The sequence below is a fragment of the Podarcis raffonei genome, chromosome 7, assembly GCF_027172205.1.
Source record: "Podarcis raffonei isolate rPodRaf1 chromosome 7, rPodRaf1.pri, whole genome shotgun sequence".
NCBI classification, from domain to species: domain Eukaryota; kingdom Metazoa; phylum Chordata; class Lepidosauria; order Squamata; family Lacertidae; genus Podarcis; species Podarcis raffonei.
The window spans coordinates 22,171,004-22,187,935 of NC_070608.1; the positions used below are offsets into that span (position 1 = coordinate 22,171,004).

The 16,932-nt window shown below is 38.9% G+C and overlaps 1 protein-coding gene across 8 annotated transcripts in view; it reads right to left on the minus strand.

The window, feature by feature from the left end:
* RIMS2 (regulating synaptic membrane exocytosis 2) overlaps nucleotides 1–16,932 on the minus strand; it is a 345,902-nt gene that overhangs the window by 62,875 nt on the left and 266,095 nt on the right. For 6 of the 8 annotated variants that reach the window (XM_053395466.1, XM_053395467.1, XM_053395473.1 and 3 more), the window contains one exon: nucleotides 12,645–12,745. The exons of the other annotated variants lie outside the window; for them this stretch is intronic. In XM_053395466.1, coding sequence (XP_053251441.1) covers nucleotides 12,645–12,745 — 101 coding nt within the window. The remainder of the gene's footprint in view (nucleotides 1–12,644; nucleotides 12,746–16,932) is intronic. 8 annotated transcript variants of the gene reach the window in all.

Genomic DNA, 16,932 nt, shown 5'->3' on the forward strand with positions numbered 1-16,932 from the left:
GTAGAGTACCCTGATGTGTGTGGGGGGGCTCCCTCCCTAATCAGATCAATCACCTGATCATGATCATCACACCAATCGTCTGATGAGCAAGGAGGGAGCCACAAACCCTGTCCTCTGCACAGATAATCAGAGAAGTGATGTGAGTCTGTGTATGTGTACATATGTGTGGCCTGTGTATGTGTTCTGCACATATTTAATTTCATTTCATATCTGTGCATGTGGGGTATATGCCCCCACTGCTGGCATGAGGCTCCCAGAGGACGAATGTGGCACCTAGGCTGGGAAAAGTTCTAGCTATTCCGGCTGTGTTTTTATTCATTTAACAGAATGTATATACAGCTTGATTGTAATTAAACCTCTAAGTGGTTTATAACACTGTAGTTAAACAGCCAGCTGGAGTAAAGGAAGAGGCCCAAACTCACAAAACAAGGTGGGGGGAGAGGAAGGTGAGCCATTTTGAGCTCTACATTTGTTGTTGGTAAAGCAGGATACAAATATTAACTCAATGGTAAAGGCTACCATTATTGAATTTTCCAATTTATAAAAGATTTACAATGTCTGTTTACAATCATAATTACAATTTTAGCATAGTCCCCCCCCCAAAAAAAAATTTCAAGGCAGATGCATCCCAAGTAAGCACATCAGAAAAAAAAACCATGAAAAAAGAAAACAAAGTGACTATACTAGCCCAGATCTAACATGGATGAGAATGTGCATTGAGATACACATCACTCCAAAAGCAACACAGTACAAACTGGCAACAGATGTGATTTGCACATCTGATTTACATAAGTGGCTATTCACCCAGCAAATGCTATGCATGCAGAAGTCTACTTCTTCATGCATATCTCCTGGGGACTGGGGCAAACATCTATGTACTTCCCTCTAGGCCAGCTAGACTGATCCTTCTCTCACCACAGTGACCACATATAATCAACAGTCATATGTGAGAAAGCTAGCACAGTGACGCAAGTACAGACACCATCCACACACCTGTTCCTAAATTACTTGAGAATTAGTCCTTCTACTGCCTTCCTCCCCTATATTCAGGGAAATTAAAAATTCTTCCTTTATGTAAAGGTTTTTTGTGGTGGTGAGTTCAATGATTTAAAAATTCTCCTCCCTCGCTATTTCCTTCTCTTTTTATTGCCTTGTTGATGATATGACCTACATATACTGTGAGTCCTCTAAGGGACACGGACCAATGCATACAAGCTAAGTGTTGTTAGTTGCCTTGAGGCCTTAGGGTAATAGGACAGGAAGTAAATGAATAATGAATGAATAAATGTAATTTATTTGATTATATTATTCTAACCATTATATCTCTAAATAGAACATAATGCAATAAAAAGCTTTCAGTCCTGAGCTTCCAAGCTACTGAAGGCTACAATCCAAACCTTCCTTATGTCAGACTATGGTGAGCTTAGATTTGAGTAAAGGGATTCCTCCACCTCTATCAGCTGGCTGACCAGGTCACTAGCACTGAAGGGACACTTACATCACTCCACCGGTGCAGACCACCCTTATTTGCCCACCAAGCACTGAAATTCCCATTGGCAGAGTCCAGAAGAAGGTCCTGAAATGGCCCATTCTAAGGGAAGGGCTGAGCTGGCCTGGGGTCTGCTGGCTCACAAGCCACTCTTATAGCTGATGTCAGCTGTCCATGAAGGGCCTGATCCAGGGCAGAGTGCTGTTCCAGCCCAATCTGTCTGCCCCACACTTCAACTGCCATGAGTGGCTGGGCCACAGATGCAGCAGTAGCTCTGCCATTCCACAGGGCCACAGTAGCACATTAGGATTGCTTTGTTAGCTATCAAGCCACTGGTATCACTATCATTTAAATATCAGCAAAGCAGTTGTAGTGCACTTTTTTGGAAGTTGGAGTTTGCTTTAATTTTTCCAAAGGACTGGAACCAATAGGATCTTTGGCAGTGTCTTTAGAAAGCTAAGATAACAATAGGGTTTTTACTGCACACCACAAAGAACAATTGTTTTCCCTAATGCTATTTATTGGTACCCAATATGAGAGGCGATCTAAAGCAAATAACAGTGTTAGAATAGCTGGTGTTAAAAGAGCTGAGAGCTATTAGAGGTGGCAACCAAGCAACAACGGTAAGGTGTCAATATTGCACCTCTACGAGTGAAACAGTCAATGAAAAGATCAATGGTGTAAGAATCTTTGCGAAGAGAAATAATGAATGAGCTGGACACTGAATGTCAAAATCTTATCAAGTGAAGACCCCATCTGAACAATTTCTCTCTCACTTCAAAAAAAAAATAAGTAGAAAAGGAATTACTCAAGTGAGAGCACTGTATGATTAGGCATTGGCTTCTGGATTCATATTCTTCCCCTCACACAGCTACTGCAACAGACACTTTGCATAGGATATTTTAATTTTATGTACTATGGACTGCATAATTAGGCATCAGCAAAGCCTGCAAACTAACCAGCCTTCACTAGACTGTCTGGAGGTTTAATTTCCTTTTGTATATCCTTGCTGGTCATGCATATTGAGGGTCAAAAAGGTAAAGGTAAAGGGACCTCTGACTGTTAGGTCCAGTCGCGGACGACTCTGGGGTTGCGGTGCTCATCTCGCTTTATTGGCCAAGGGAGCCGGCGTACAGCTTCTGGGTCATGTGGCCAGCATGACTAAGCCGCTTCTGGCAAACCAGAGCAGCACACGGAAACGCCGTTTACCTTCCCGCTGGAGTGGTACCTATTTACCTACTTGCACTTTGATGTGCTTCTGAACTGCTAGGTTGGCAGGAGTAGGGACCAAGCAACGGGAGCTCACCCCATCATGGGGATTCGAACTGCCGACCTTCTGATCAGTAAGCCCTAGGCTCTGTGGTTTAACCCACAGCGCCATCCACATCCCATATTGAGGATTATTTGTCACCAAAATGTTTCTTCGGGTGAAAAGGTATAATCGGTCTACTTGTCCTTTGTTGTTGTTGTTTAGTCGTTTAGTCGTGTCCGACTCTTCATGACCCCATGGACCAGAGCACGCCAGGCACCTCTGTCCTCCACTACCTCCCGCAGTTTGGTCAAACTCATGCTGGTAACCTCGAAAACACTATCCAACCATCTTGTCCTCTGTCGCCCCCTTCTCCTTGTGCCCTCCATCTTTCCCAGCATCAATGTCTTCTCCAGGGAGTCTTCTCTTCTCATGAGGTGGCCAAAGTACTGGAGCCTCAGCTTCACGATCTGTCCTTCCAGTGAGCACTCAGGGCTGATTTCATTAAGAATGGATGCGTTTGATCTTCTTGCAGTCCATGGGACTCTCAAGAGTCTTCTCCAGCACCATAATTCAAAAGCATCAATTCTTCGGCGATCAGCCTTCTTTATGGTCCAGCTCTCACTTCCATACATCACTACTGGGAAAACCATGGCTTTAACTATACGGACCTTTGTTGGCAAGGTGACGTCTCTACTTCTCAAGATGCTGTCTAGGCCTGTCATTGCCCTTCTCCCAAGAAGCAGGCGTCTTTTAATTTCGTGGCTGCTGTCACCATCTGCAGTGATCATGGAGCCCAAGAAAGTAAAATCTCTCACTGCCTCCATTTCTTCCCTTTCTATTTGCCAGGAGGTGATGGGACCAGTGGCCATGATCTTCGTTTTTTTGATGTTGAGCCTCAGACCATATTTTGCGCTCTCCTCTTTCACCCTCATTAAAAGGTTCTTTAATTCCTCCTCACTTTCTGCCATCAAGGTTGTGTCATCTGCATATCTGAGGTTGTTGATATTTCTTCCGGCAATCTTAATTCCAGCTTGGGATTCATCCAGCCCAGCCTATGGAATTTCAATTTGACTTGGCAGGTGCAGACGCTCAGCTCTAGTAGGGTTGATAACCTTCTGGACATATTTCATTTCATTTCCTATACTGCCCTCTATCCTAGGATCACAATATGCATTTCTGAAGGCTTTCCCTCAAATACAGGGAGGGACTCTAGTGCCCAGGGATTCAGATTGCAGATTCTCATTGGTTTGGGTAAAAATTTTTTTATAAAGCTGCCATGGGGTAAAAATTAGGGACATGCAACAAAGACATTTGGATTGGACCCTGCTTTGGTGCTTCAGAAAGTGAGCCAATTTGACTTAGGTTACTTTAGATCCCTTGGCCTCAGATGTGAAGTAGGTGCTTGCTTTGAACTTCAGTGTTTCATATGTCTTCCCAGTGATTTAGTTGGGGAAGTGAACAAAAGGCCACAATGTTTTTAACTGGGATGAACTGGATGAATTTGTACACGTAGAGGCCTTCCAAACTTCACAAATATGTGCAAGGGTTTCTATGCAATACACGTTTGCAATATGGGGTTTGTTTTAAATGAGACCCCAAAAGCTAGTTTACCTCTTCATAGAAGAGGGTTAAATTTGAAGGCATTGTTGCCCCTTCTGAGGGGATAATGACAAATTTCAGACAAATAGGTCAGAGACTTTTCTCTTAGGTAAGTAATCCATAAAGTTTTAGGATAGGTGTAGGGATTAGGGAGCTATGATGAATGAAAAACCGTTTGAGGTTGTCTTTCTTTTTATGTTTTGAATTCCAGGTTAATTGACTCCCTTAAAAAATCTGTTGCATTTAAATTTCAATTCTCTGCACTCACCCATGAGCAAAAACGTTTCACTGCATTCTGTTTCTAGTATTTTGTGCTTATATGAAAATGCCGATGGATAGCTCTACCTTTCTGCGATTAATCAAGGAATTAACTCCCATTAAAAAAGCACCCTATTTGGCATACTGGGGTTCCAACTCAAAGAGATCTGTAGGATTTTATAGTCCATACCAGTACTTCATATATTCAGAATCCGGAAGATATGCAGAAACCACTGAAGATAATGGAGCTTAGATAAAATATGCTTTGGAAAAATATCAACACTGGAAAGAAAGTTGCCGCCTTTGCAACAACTGAAGTTTGGGTACAACCATCAAGCAAAACCTCTATAGTTGAGCACTCTATAGCAGTCTAACCTTAAATTTGGAGTGAAGGAACAACTACAGTTGATTTAACCAGACACAGTCGTGGCTGTGGCACTTGCTAAAATCATTCCCATCCCTTCTCCACCACCAGTAACATAACCTGCAAAATAGAAGATGGATGGGTACAGTTGCTAGGAAGTTATATCTGTTCTGTGTTTTTGCTGGTTCTGCAAATGGTGCCTACTTGGAAAATGAACTTCAAGCCCATCTGCCTCTGTGTCCACACATCCACTCCTTTAAAATCAGCTTTATACTTAGTTTCTGTGACTTTGGTTGCCAAGTGAGCAAAACACAAGTCTGAAGCTGTTTCCCAACCATTATTTATAAGGTGCATGTCAAGAAGCAACCCTGCGGTCAGGGTCAGCCCATCCTACTTATCAACCAGCAGTCAGGCTGCTTGATATTGGATACATACCCAATGCCTCGGCCAAAACCTACTTATACCTATAATCAATAAAAGTTGTGGCCTATTTCAACCTGATACCTTTGTCCTTTGTCTTATTCCTATGGTTAGTCCCTTCCCTGGCTGCAGGAATCATGCTCCTGGGCATGCAAACAAGATATACGTTACATCAACACATCTTCCCCAAGGCATTGTGATGTTATTTTCCTCTGATTAGAAACCAGATATGTCTGTCACAAAAGGACTCCCCCTGCCCTCTTCTGTACTTGGCATTTTACTTATCGGGCAAGCTGGGGGAGAAATGCTTCCATTTTTGCAGGAAGTTTTTTTTTAAAAAAGCAGAAACATGTAAAGCTTCAAAGCACTCCTATCACTGCAGAGATCCCACTTCAGTTTGGGGCACTTCAAAAAGATCCTACATTGACTTGGAAAATCCCAATTTTTTTCTGAACCAGGCTGCTTTCCTTCAGGATTTGCCTGAACCATAGGTATAGTGAGAATTAGGGCTGTAACTCCTCCCTCTCCCATCAGGTTGGAAGGAGAAGCTCAGGTGCCTTTGCTTCTGCTTTTAACTACAGTTTGTTGTTTTGTTCAAATCAACAAACTGCAGCTAAACTATAGTTTCATGCTTAGTTCAACAATCAAAGGTGCACATTATACTGAGCTATGGTTTAGCGTGACATGTAGATTTATTTATTTTTTTACAAAAGCATGGTTTTCATATTTAATATTTAAATAGTAAAGGTCAAGGTAAAGGGACCCCTGACCATTAGGTCCAGTCGTGGCTGACTCTGGGGTTACGACGCTCATCTCACTTTACTGGCCGAGGGAGCCAGCATACAGCTTCCGGGTCATGTGGCCAGCATGACTAAGCTGCTTCTGGCAAACCAGAGCAGCGAATGGAAACGCCGTTTACCTCCCTCCTAGAGTGGTACCTATTTATCTACGTGCTTTCGAACTGCTAGATTGGCAGGAGCAGGGATTGAGCAACCGCCGACCTTCTGATCAACAAGTCCTAGGCTCTGTGATTTAATCCACAGCACCACCCGCGTCCCTATTTAAATAGTGCTTATGCCAATATGTAGGATTTCTAATTTTCACTGATCGTCTTTGCTGTTTTTCATAATGCTGGGCAACAAAGCCTCTTGATTTGCAGAGAATTTTGCTCCACAGTTACCTTGGAGACGAATTCCCTCTGTTTCTCTCTCAAAATGATCAAAATAGTAATAAAGCACCATCTCCACATATACAGAGAGACTCAAATCTGTCCTCATATATATTCTATCCTAACACTTAATAAAACCCCGATCTCTCTGTAATAGTTCCATGCAAATACAGGAAAGTTACATTCTGCTGCATTACAGAGTTTTACTGCAAACAAAAGGAGCACATGCCTACTATCGACAGGATTCAAACCTGAGTCCAGTGCCAAGAACTATAGCTTCACAGTCCCAGGGGGGAAACCTGTCATTTATGTGTCTATTCTCCAAATACAAAATTGTCACAAATTTGTTACTTTTAAAAAGATAAAGAAAAGGACACAATAGACACTGACAGCAAAATGTTGATAACATTGTCTTTTGTAAACTGCTTGGAGGACTTCAGTTTGTGTGTTATATAAATTCTGTTAAATAAAATAATGTAACAAAAGCACAAATAATATTTTTCACATTATACATAGTTCAGAGAAAACTTGGCAATTGTATATCTTTATTGACTCCACTTCTATTAGAATTGTGTATACTTCTACACTAATTTCTAGTATAATACTTAATAATGGTTTCATTTCTAGTACATTCACTAATTTATTCATTCATTATTTCTGATGAGTGTTGTACTTACCTTCCAGCATCTTGCCAAAATTATGTTAGCTGCTGCTAATATACTTATGACAAATTCTCTATCCTCTCAAATTTTCATTAATAGTGCCAACAACACGGTTGCAGCATATCTAAAGGTTAGAGTCATGGGGCATGCCCACAAAAGCTGTAACTAATATACATTAATCAAGTTGAATTTCCAATATTCATATAGATTTTGATAAAATATTTTAGTCAATCTCTCATTAATGCAGAAGGTATGAGATAAATGTAAATCAGTTTAAGAGTAAATTGATTAGATCACAATTAATAGGAGAAAAATAAATGGGAATTTATTACGTATGTCCACAACCTATTTTGCCTTCATCCATCTTTCAAATTGCCTCAGCCACATTTCCCAGGCCTTGCCTATTCTTATCTATCATTCGGTTTCTAAATGCATTCTAGCCTCTTCCTATAATCAATTTCCCTTCACAAAATCATTTAGTTTTCCTATTAGATTGTTGATGTTTTCTAACTGCTTTTGAGAAGCATTTATGGCATATATAAATTTGACAACTGACCCTCTCCTACCCACTTTATTCTTAGGAAAATACATTTCTTGTCACCCTCTACTATTTATCCAATACTACAAAATTAATTTTATTGCTGCTAAATAATATTGCTGCAGCTTTGGTTATAGTCGTAGTTTGTGCTGCACATGTTGCTCCTCTGAAAAGTATATATTTATTTCCCTGCTCCAGTCTCAAAATGGAAATGTAAAATAACAAACTTACAGTGCAATCCTATACATATCTACTCAAAAATAAGTCCCATTATGTTCAATGATAACTTACTCCCAGTGAATGGGTAAAAGATTCCAGCCTAAATAGTGTTGACCATTAAGATGTGATAGTCTTGATTCTTGATAGTCATGGATCTGACTTGGTGGAGGTCTTCAGTGAATTTTAATCTTGCAAAGTTCAGACTATTTTTTCTGAGTCTTATTAAGCTAGCACTCAATAACTTTGATTGCTTAAGGTAAACAGTGTGATAAACATAGTATGCCAAAGCTAAGGTTTTTTCCTCATCAGTGAATTTACTCTACCAGTCTGCTCATTACAACTGTAGGATACCAGTTTGAATACCAATTCTATTTTCAACAGTAAGTGGAGGCCTACCAGTACTAATATATATATTGCTACCTTTTCCTTTCCTAAGCTTCATTTTGATATAAACTGAACAATTTCCTTAGTAAATTACCAGAATAAATTAGTCACTGGATAACAAAGACAAAAATGCATCTAATAAATAAATAAATAAATAATCTCCAGTTGCCAGACAAAACATATATGGGCATACAATTTCTCTTGGCTTTGAAATACAACTCAATTACAAAAGAGCTTTTCTGCTCCTCAGATGGGTATACTATTCTTATAATGATGTACGCCCCAGACTAGCAATCCAGGCTTGGTGAGGGTTCCAATGGACACACAGAGCTGAAAGTACAGTTCCATTAATTTAACTGGAGACAGAGCTTTGGTGTGAACAGAGATAAATGTATGGAGCTGTGCCTCCTCTAAAGTGAATGGGTGAGCCAGAATGCATAAGAGCTGACGGCAGATAGAGAGCACTGGTATGGGCAACAATGCATATTTGTCACCTTTCTGTCCACCTCTGCTCCAACTGTTATGGATGCAATTCTTATTCCCCCTTTATATATTAGTTTGTGTTGCATTCATGTTTGATTTGATTATATTATAAAGATTTTCTGATGCACTTCAAGATCTTGTTATCAAGTTGTCAAGCTGAACATAAATGTCAGGATAAATAAATAAATAGTGGCAGGCAGCAATGTAAGGTCATTTACTCAGAAGGACAGACTCCCTATGACATTTGTTCAAGATAGGACCTTCAGTGTTGAGTTGATTAAACTAATTACAACAACAACAATTAAACTAACTACAACAAATTAATTGTAGTTTGTTAAGGGTGCTGAGAATTGTTAGGAAACCCCTATTTCCCTCACAGAGCTACAATTCCCAGAGTTCCCTGCAAATAGGGATTAGCACTCTGGGAATTGTAGCTCTATAAGAAACTAACAATTCTTAGCACTCTTAAGAAACTACAGTTCCCATGATTCTGCAACTGTTTAAAGTTGAATGATACTGCTTTCAATGTACAGTGCAGATGGAGCCTTAGAAAGGCAAGTCAGGGAGTCTGAGCCTAAGCATGCTTCCTTATGGTAGAATGCCAATGGAACTCTTGATGGCAGAAGACAGAGCATTCTTGGCTGCAGAAGCAGGATGACTGGCAGTGCAGAGGCAGGTGGCAGAAGGGAGGATTTCTGTTCAGCAAGCAATGAATGGCTGCTGCCTTGTGGTAAGAGTGGCAGCAGTGGATTAGCCTCAGATGGTGCCAGTGGTGAGTTCTCCTCACTTTTCCCTTTATGTGTTGTGTTGTATTTGTGTGGGTTTGAAAAAGAGAGCTGGTTATTCTTTTTTGTTTACGTTTCTATATGTGTGTCTTTCCTGTTCTGTGTGTATGGCTATGTTGTCAGGTGGTTAGGAGAAGCGTCTATGTGTGTGATTCTGAGAGGGGGGAAATATGCATTCCAATCCTTATGTGCATATTTTTATGTTCATATTTCTGAGTTGCTACTGGGAAATATGAATACAGGAATTGCACTGATTAATTCATTCCATAAAATTCAAATGATTAATCAGCTAAGATATCTTTAACGGAGTGAAAGCCCTGGTTTAGGCTTAGAGTCCTAGCAAACTCAACCTAGGAGGGGTATTTCCATTCGTGTTTTCACTTTTTATATTACCAACTGTGACACTTGGATTTGTGCATATGACTGAAATAGAAGTGAAGTAGAAGTCACTTCCTAGTGTTTGTTGATATCTTTGCCTACATAAAAGGAAATCTATTCTTAGGTGTCTGGTGTAAGCGTACTGCATTCCTCAGCAAGAAACATTTGGAAAACTACCAGCGCCAGATGATTTAGAACATACATTCCAACAGAAGGAAGTTATTGGACATTCCAAAATATGCTCTAACAGAGCCATAATTTCATTCCAAGGACCTAAATATTTACTTATTCCTTTTGTTTGCTTTGCCTAAATGACATTCTTATTCATATACAAAAGTGTGAAAGCTATTTGTGACAACAAGAAGATGGGCTGTCTCAACAGAGATAGTTTCTAACAGAAGTCCAGTGGCCATCCAAAAGCAGACCATCTTGGCTGTGAGTCCTGGAAGATCCTGAAGGCCTTTTCCCAACTGAGCTGGGAGGGCAGGGCCCTGACTGTGGCGAGGCTGCTGAACAGACTCTTGGGCTGGGGTGTTGTTTAGGGAGCTGGGCTGGTGCAGGTTTGTTGCTGTTGCTGATATTAATTTTTTGTAACTTTATTTTTAGATCTTATTATGTTTCATGTGAAAACTGTTCATTTTGGTTGTGTAATTTTGGATGTTTTTTTCTATTGCTACTTTTGTTATGCTGTTTGTAATTACGTAAATTTGTTCCTGTTGTAAGCCGCCTTGAGCATGTTTCTAGCTATGAAAAGGAGGCATACAAATAAAATGATGAATGAATGAATAAGATTAAGCCACAGCTCTCTAGCTACAAACTTTGAAGCAAGAGAGCTTTGCAGCTCCCTACTCATGGCAGCAGCTCATCAAAAGACTTCCTGGAGGTTAAGGTCAGTTGAAGAACATGCTTGATACAAACACATTCGGGACTAAATATTAAGAAGGCTGAAATTGTCCATATTACTAATCATGCTTATTGAGAAAGTTTTGTCTTTCAAATGCCTGTGAGTGTGGTTTGAGGCACCTTGCCCAATCTTTTTAGCAAGCAACTAATATACAAATATGGCAATGACTTTTTCTTTTTTAGCAATACATCAAAAGTTTTATCTAATAAGATGCTACTCCAATTACCAATGGACGTTAAGTAATGCTCAATAGCAGAACATGAAGTACAGTAATTTTCCAGTGGAATCATCAAACTTTGAACAGTCAATATCCAGTTTCTGATAAAAGAATAATTTTCATGTCACATGAGATTAATAACATCTGTCATAGTATGACACAATCTATTTATTTTTGGTAACTTAGAAAGGAATATTCCAAGAGCAATAATAATGCTATAAACCTATATAGACACCCCCCCAAAAAAATAGCAGCACCTGAATCCACTGATATGGCAGCACCTGAAGCATCCCTCCATTTATGTGCCTGAAATCTATCTGTTCTTATTAGTAGTACCTAATAGTGAAATCCTATATGTGTCTACTCAGATGTAAGACTAAACCATGGCTTAGCACTCTGTGAATGAGCTATGGCTTGGGTTTGGCTGTTCTTTCCTCCCCTCTCATATACTACAGGAAGATGACTTTGGTTCCATTTCCCCCGAAAACAGCTTGCAATTTCACCGAAGCTTGGGACTGTGATTTACAGTAACAATGATGAAACAGGCTGCAGCTTCAGAAGTCATAATATGACTTGTTTGGAAACTGACCATAGCTGATGATAAACCATGATTCTGGGTTTTGATGGAATGGCAAGCCAAGATTAAGGGAATTTGAAATTGCTTCCAAAGTACTCCTTCCCCCTACATGAAAGGATAAATGTGAAAGCTCAAGGCTCACTGCAGCTTATTCCCATAGCATTAAGCATGGTTTATCATTACATCTGAACATAGTAAATGAGTTCAGTGGAACTTAGTTTCAGATAAGTATGTATAGGATTGCAACCTTAAATTTAAAGCTTTGTCAAAATCAGAGCTATACTGAAAACTTTAATGTATTTTATACAGCATAAGAATAAGATATAGAACACAGTAGATTTTTTTAAAAAAATGTTAATTCCAGACATGTACTAAATCAGTTTATCTCTTTACAGTTTACTAAGCTCATTTCCTATTATTGGTACATTCTATCACATGACTAATTGGTCATTAATCACTTTCTGAAGCAGGCAACTACTTTACATTCTTTCTATTCTTAGCACACTAGTTCTGATTTACATTCAATGAGAGCTTGGCAAAATTAATTATAGTTTTAAAAATCTGATCAGAATCTCCTGACTGCAGTTCTATACACACTGACATGGGATTACCCTCCAACCCCCTTTGCATATGCAGAACACAGTTTTTCAAGTACAGAGAGGTGGGGTGGTTTTTCTGTCTGGCAATAAACCCTTATGCTTTGTAGGGTTCAACTCTTGAGGTTAGGGTTCAACCTAACCTCAGGCAGACACTGCTACAAAAAATGGGAGCTAACAAGCCTTTTAGCAAAGATCCAACCTATTGAATACAGTAGGATTCACTTTCAAGTAAACATGTACAGGATTTCGCTCTTAATTACAAATGCTACCATGCAATGATTACTAGCATTTCACTGCCTGATTAAACAGTTACTCATTTTGCTGCTTTTCAAAACAAAATGCCCTTGCCTTTGAATGATAATCTTGCTCCAGCCTGGAGTCTGATCCTGCTACCTGTTTGTATTTGTTCATTTTCATTTGGCGATTTCTTTCTTCCACATCCATAGCACCTGTCAAATTCAAAATAAAATAACCAGTTAATTTGCAATTCTGTGTTGTTGTTGTTTTAAAAAATGACATCACTATAAGCATTTTTACTCATAATGGTGAATATTGGGAGATTGACTTAAATGATTATGTATGTTCTTCAACATAAACAATAAATCCATTCTTTTGTTTGTGATGAATAAGATAGCTACAAAGGCAAAAACACATATACAAACAAACAAAAAACCCAAACATTGAGATTTAATTGTTTAACACCAACTGGTCAACATTTAACATGGTTCTAATATAAGGTTTTGACATGATTTGTTGCTGCTGCTAGACTATCCAAGAGGAAAAACAAGCAAACAAACAAACCCATTATGATTTTTAAAAAGCAGAAACACATGGAACAAGCATATAGATTTTCAAAATGGAAATCTTATCATTTTTTAATGTGCCAGTAATGAAGGCCAGGTTAACATGATCAGTCAACACAAAATGATGTTTCTTCATAATTTTTATATCTAGAAGCTATCCTGTAAAATTTACTTCCAATGAAATCAAATAATCTTGATATGATATTTTCTGTATTTTAAAAAATGAGTATGGGCAATATACTCAGAGTAGACTTAATGGGGAGTAAATGGACACAAGCCCATTCATTCCAATGGATTTACTCTGAACATGATTAACATTGGATATCCTATGTTTGTGGGCCTAACAATTAATGCTTAAAATATTTGGATACATTGCCAAATATGTTCATCCCTAGTGGCATGGAAGAACGACTTATAAGAGTAATACTTTTTATCCTAACAGAAAATTTAAAGTGTAAAAGCTATTCTGAAGAGTAAAAGCTACATTTCCCTTCACTAAATATTAGCATGTAGAAGCTAACAAAAAGTTTTATATTAATGGCTGCTGTATGTATTTATTTAAGAAATTCCCAACAACCATTTCTGCAACACAACTATCAAATAGTAATTGAAAGTATATAATAATGTGTTTCATGGAAGCAGTTTAGTTAAGCAGAAGGATATTGTAGTAACAATCTAGAACAGAATGAAACTGCAGTCAAGTCTCAGAAATGTATACCAAATATCATAATGGAGGGTGAGAGAACAAGAATATGCATGCAATGAGGTGCTAAAGCATTTTTTTAATAATGGCAAATTTTTGCCCAAAGGGGCTTTGAAAATGGTACAGGAGGCTTTGCTCAGACATAAATATGCTTAGGTTTCTCTGGACTGAAGCCATTCTTCTGTAGCTCTGTGATTATGAGGTCTGCTGTTCTCACTCAGACATAAATCAGAAGTACATGCAATTATTTAAGAATATTCAAGCCAAAATTAAAAGAAATAACAGTAACTGATCAGTACTGATCATTAATTTAGGAAACAAAATGAAAGAACTATGACCAGGATTCATGTACAATACCAATGATATTAACCTCTTCTACATTCTCCCTTAATTATGATAATACTTTTAATATCAAATATGGATATGAATTAACTATGTCCTAGTTAATGTACAAAATACACATCAGAGAAGCAAACTATAGAAATGCTATATTGGTGCTTGGCATTTTCTTGTAAACTAGCTTTATTGGATTTTTATCCAACCATCTCTTAGACAATTCTGATAATACAGTTACAATGCATTCAGAGTGGTGACACCAAGCCTTTGAAACTCCCTCCTGCTACATATCAGTCAAACACCATCACTATTATTTTTTGGTGCCTACTGCAAACCTTCCTTTTCAGCAACACTTTTAAGTGGAGATTTTTTTATCCCAATCGGTATCTGCACTGGAATTTATTTATTTTTATATATGGAATGGTTTTAATTGCTCTTATATGTTAAATTGTTTTATACATTTTTATTGCTTATGTTATTATTGTTAATCATTCTGAGATGTTTTATAGGAAGTGATTAATAAATAGTGTTAATCAAATCAAGAATGTATTGATATTATTATTATTATCTATATCTGTTTAAATGAATGAACATATGCAAATGAGCAACCCCTTTATCTCCTCCACGTGAAAGAAAGGCAGGTCTTACATGGCAATATTTAACCAAAAAATTATTTTCCAAGGAATGTAAGCCTAGTATTTAACCCTTAAACATTTATTAAGGAAGCCACTGCAATCTGTGTAGTTGTGTAGGCTAGACAGATTTCTATGTTATATTGTTCTTGGGATCCCAATCATGTACGCCATGTCAAAAACGCAACAGTTAACAAGAGAAAAACATTTCTGACATAGGATGACACTTGTATTTTGTTTTCCAAAACAGATTTTCAAGTTTGTGACAAGGGGAAGAGGGATTGTTTTTGTTTTGTCTTTAAAGTAAGACAATATGGTGATGAGACAGATGTCCGTTGTACTGCTTACCCCAAAGCAGTTTTCCTGAATACAGCCAACTTCACTATTTTTGGAAAATAGCAGCTGGTGAAACATACCATTGCAGCTTCCATTTTAAACACTGAGTTTCTAGCCCATTCTAGATTTAGGAAAGGTTTGAAAAAACTGCCTCTCTTAAAAGAGGAAGAGATCAAATGTCTACCCAAGGTTCTATACCTGAATAACTGTCATTATTGTTTTCATATAATATTCTGAATTTCTATGGTCCCATCATCATGTAGTTGAGTTGATCCGAGTTGACAACCAATATACTCTTGTGGCAATATACTGTACAGAATATTTCAGTCTCTGACTGTGTGGCATTTTAAGGAAAGTCTTTTCTCAAAAAGTCTCACTCAAAAAGATTTGAGCACAATGCATATTTATACCATGAAGTAGGTAACAAGTGGCTTTGTTGGAAACTTAAGTATGATCCCATTTTTGAGAATATAAACCATCATGTTGATGTCATATGACTAAAATATATTTAAAAATACATATGCAAGATGCAGGGATCTAGAATAGGCATTCAAGGCCTAAAAATGTGTACAAGTGAACCAGCCCATAAACCTAGCATGCTGTCTCTATAATTCCTTAGACTATGGCATTCTACAAATGCTAGCTTCAAAATGCCCCTCCCTACACACTTGTTTGATGATAAAAGCACTGAAGCAGCTGCAGCCTCAATCTGATGAGACCCAGCTCATGGTTCAGCATGCCCATGGCATGGTGGTGTGAGAGCCAGCATGGTGTAGTGGTTAAGAGCGGTGGACTCATAATCTGGTGAGCCAGGTTCGCTGCCCCACTCCTCCACATGCAGCTGCTGGGTGACCTTGGGCTAGTCACTATTCTCTGAAGTCTCTCAACCTCACTCACCTCACAGTGTTGTGAGGGAGGGAAGGAAAGGAGATTGTTGGCCACTTTGAGACTCCTTAAGGGGAGTGGAAGGCGGGATATCAAGTCCAAACTCCTCCTCTTCTTCTTTTTCGGCCTGCTGGCATGCTTCATTGGCTCAGCTAAAAATATTACGAGCCCAAGTGACCAGCTAGGTTGCTCTTGCCTGGCTTAGGACAATGATGAGATGTTAAAACTAATGACAAGCCTGATGGGAAATGTCACTTTCATGTCCATTTCAAGGAGCGTAACTACCAGGTAATCAGTGTAATTAAGCAGCTGTGATGTGTGGAGGTTTATTTTGAGAGCTAATAAAGTGATTTCCATTCAAAATTCCACCTTTCATACAATTGAAAAGGTCTCTTGCTTCATTAATAATCCTCTTCAGCTTCAATTAGAAATGTAGCCTCCCTCTGGGCATGATTGTTTTAAAGCAGGGGAAGGGGAGCTTGTTTTTTCCCCTGCTACTAACCTGTGGATATCCCGTTTCTCGTTGCTTATCAAGGGTTTTGTGTACTTTTAAGGCTTTTTACCTTTAGGGTTAAAAATTCTTATCTTAGGTTTTACTCTACGTCATAGGAGGCAGAGCAATCCAAATTCCCTTTGTGCCAGGCTGGAGGTGGATTGGGCTGGTCTCTTCCCGCAGAGTGACACCAGTGCAGTCATCAGAACTGCATCAGGCCCTGTGTGATCAAATGACAGCCGTGGAGCCAGTTTGGGAATCCAACAGATCTGAGGCTGGCTCAGCCTTGCTCACCCTGCCCCTGGGAGGCCCCATTTTGGTCCTGCTTAAGAGTCTGACTTACTGGCTGTGCATCTGTTAGGCAAAAGAAGGAATCGAGTAAAGGTGTAGTTTCCTGGGCTTCATACCTGATCAGGTGGTTGTGATGGGGCCTGTATGTTGAGGTGGC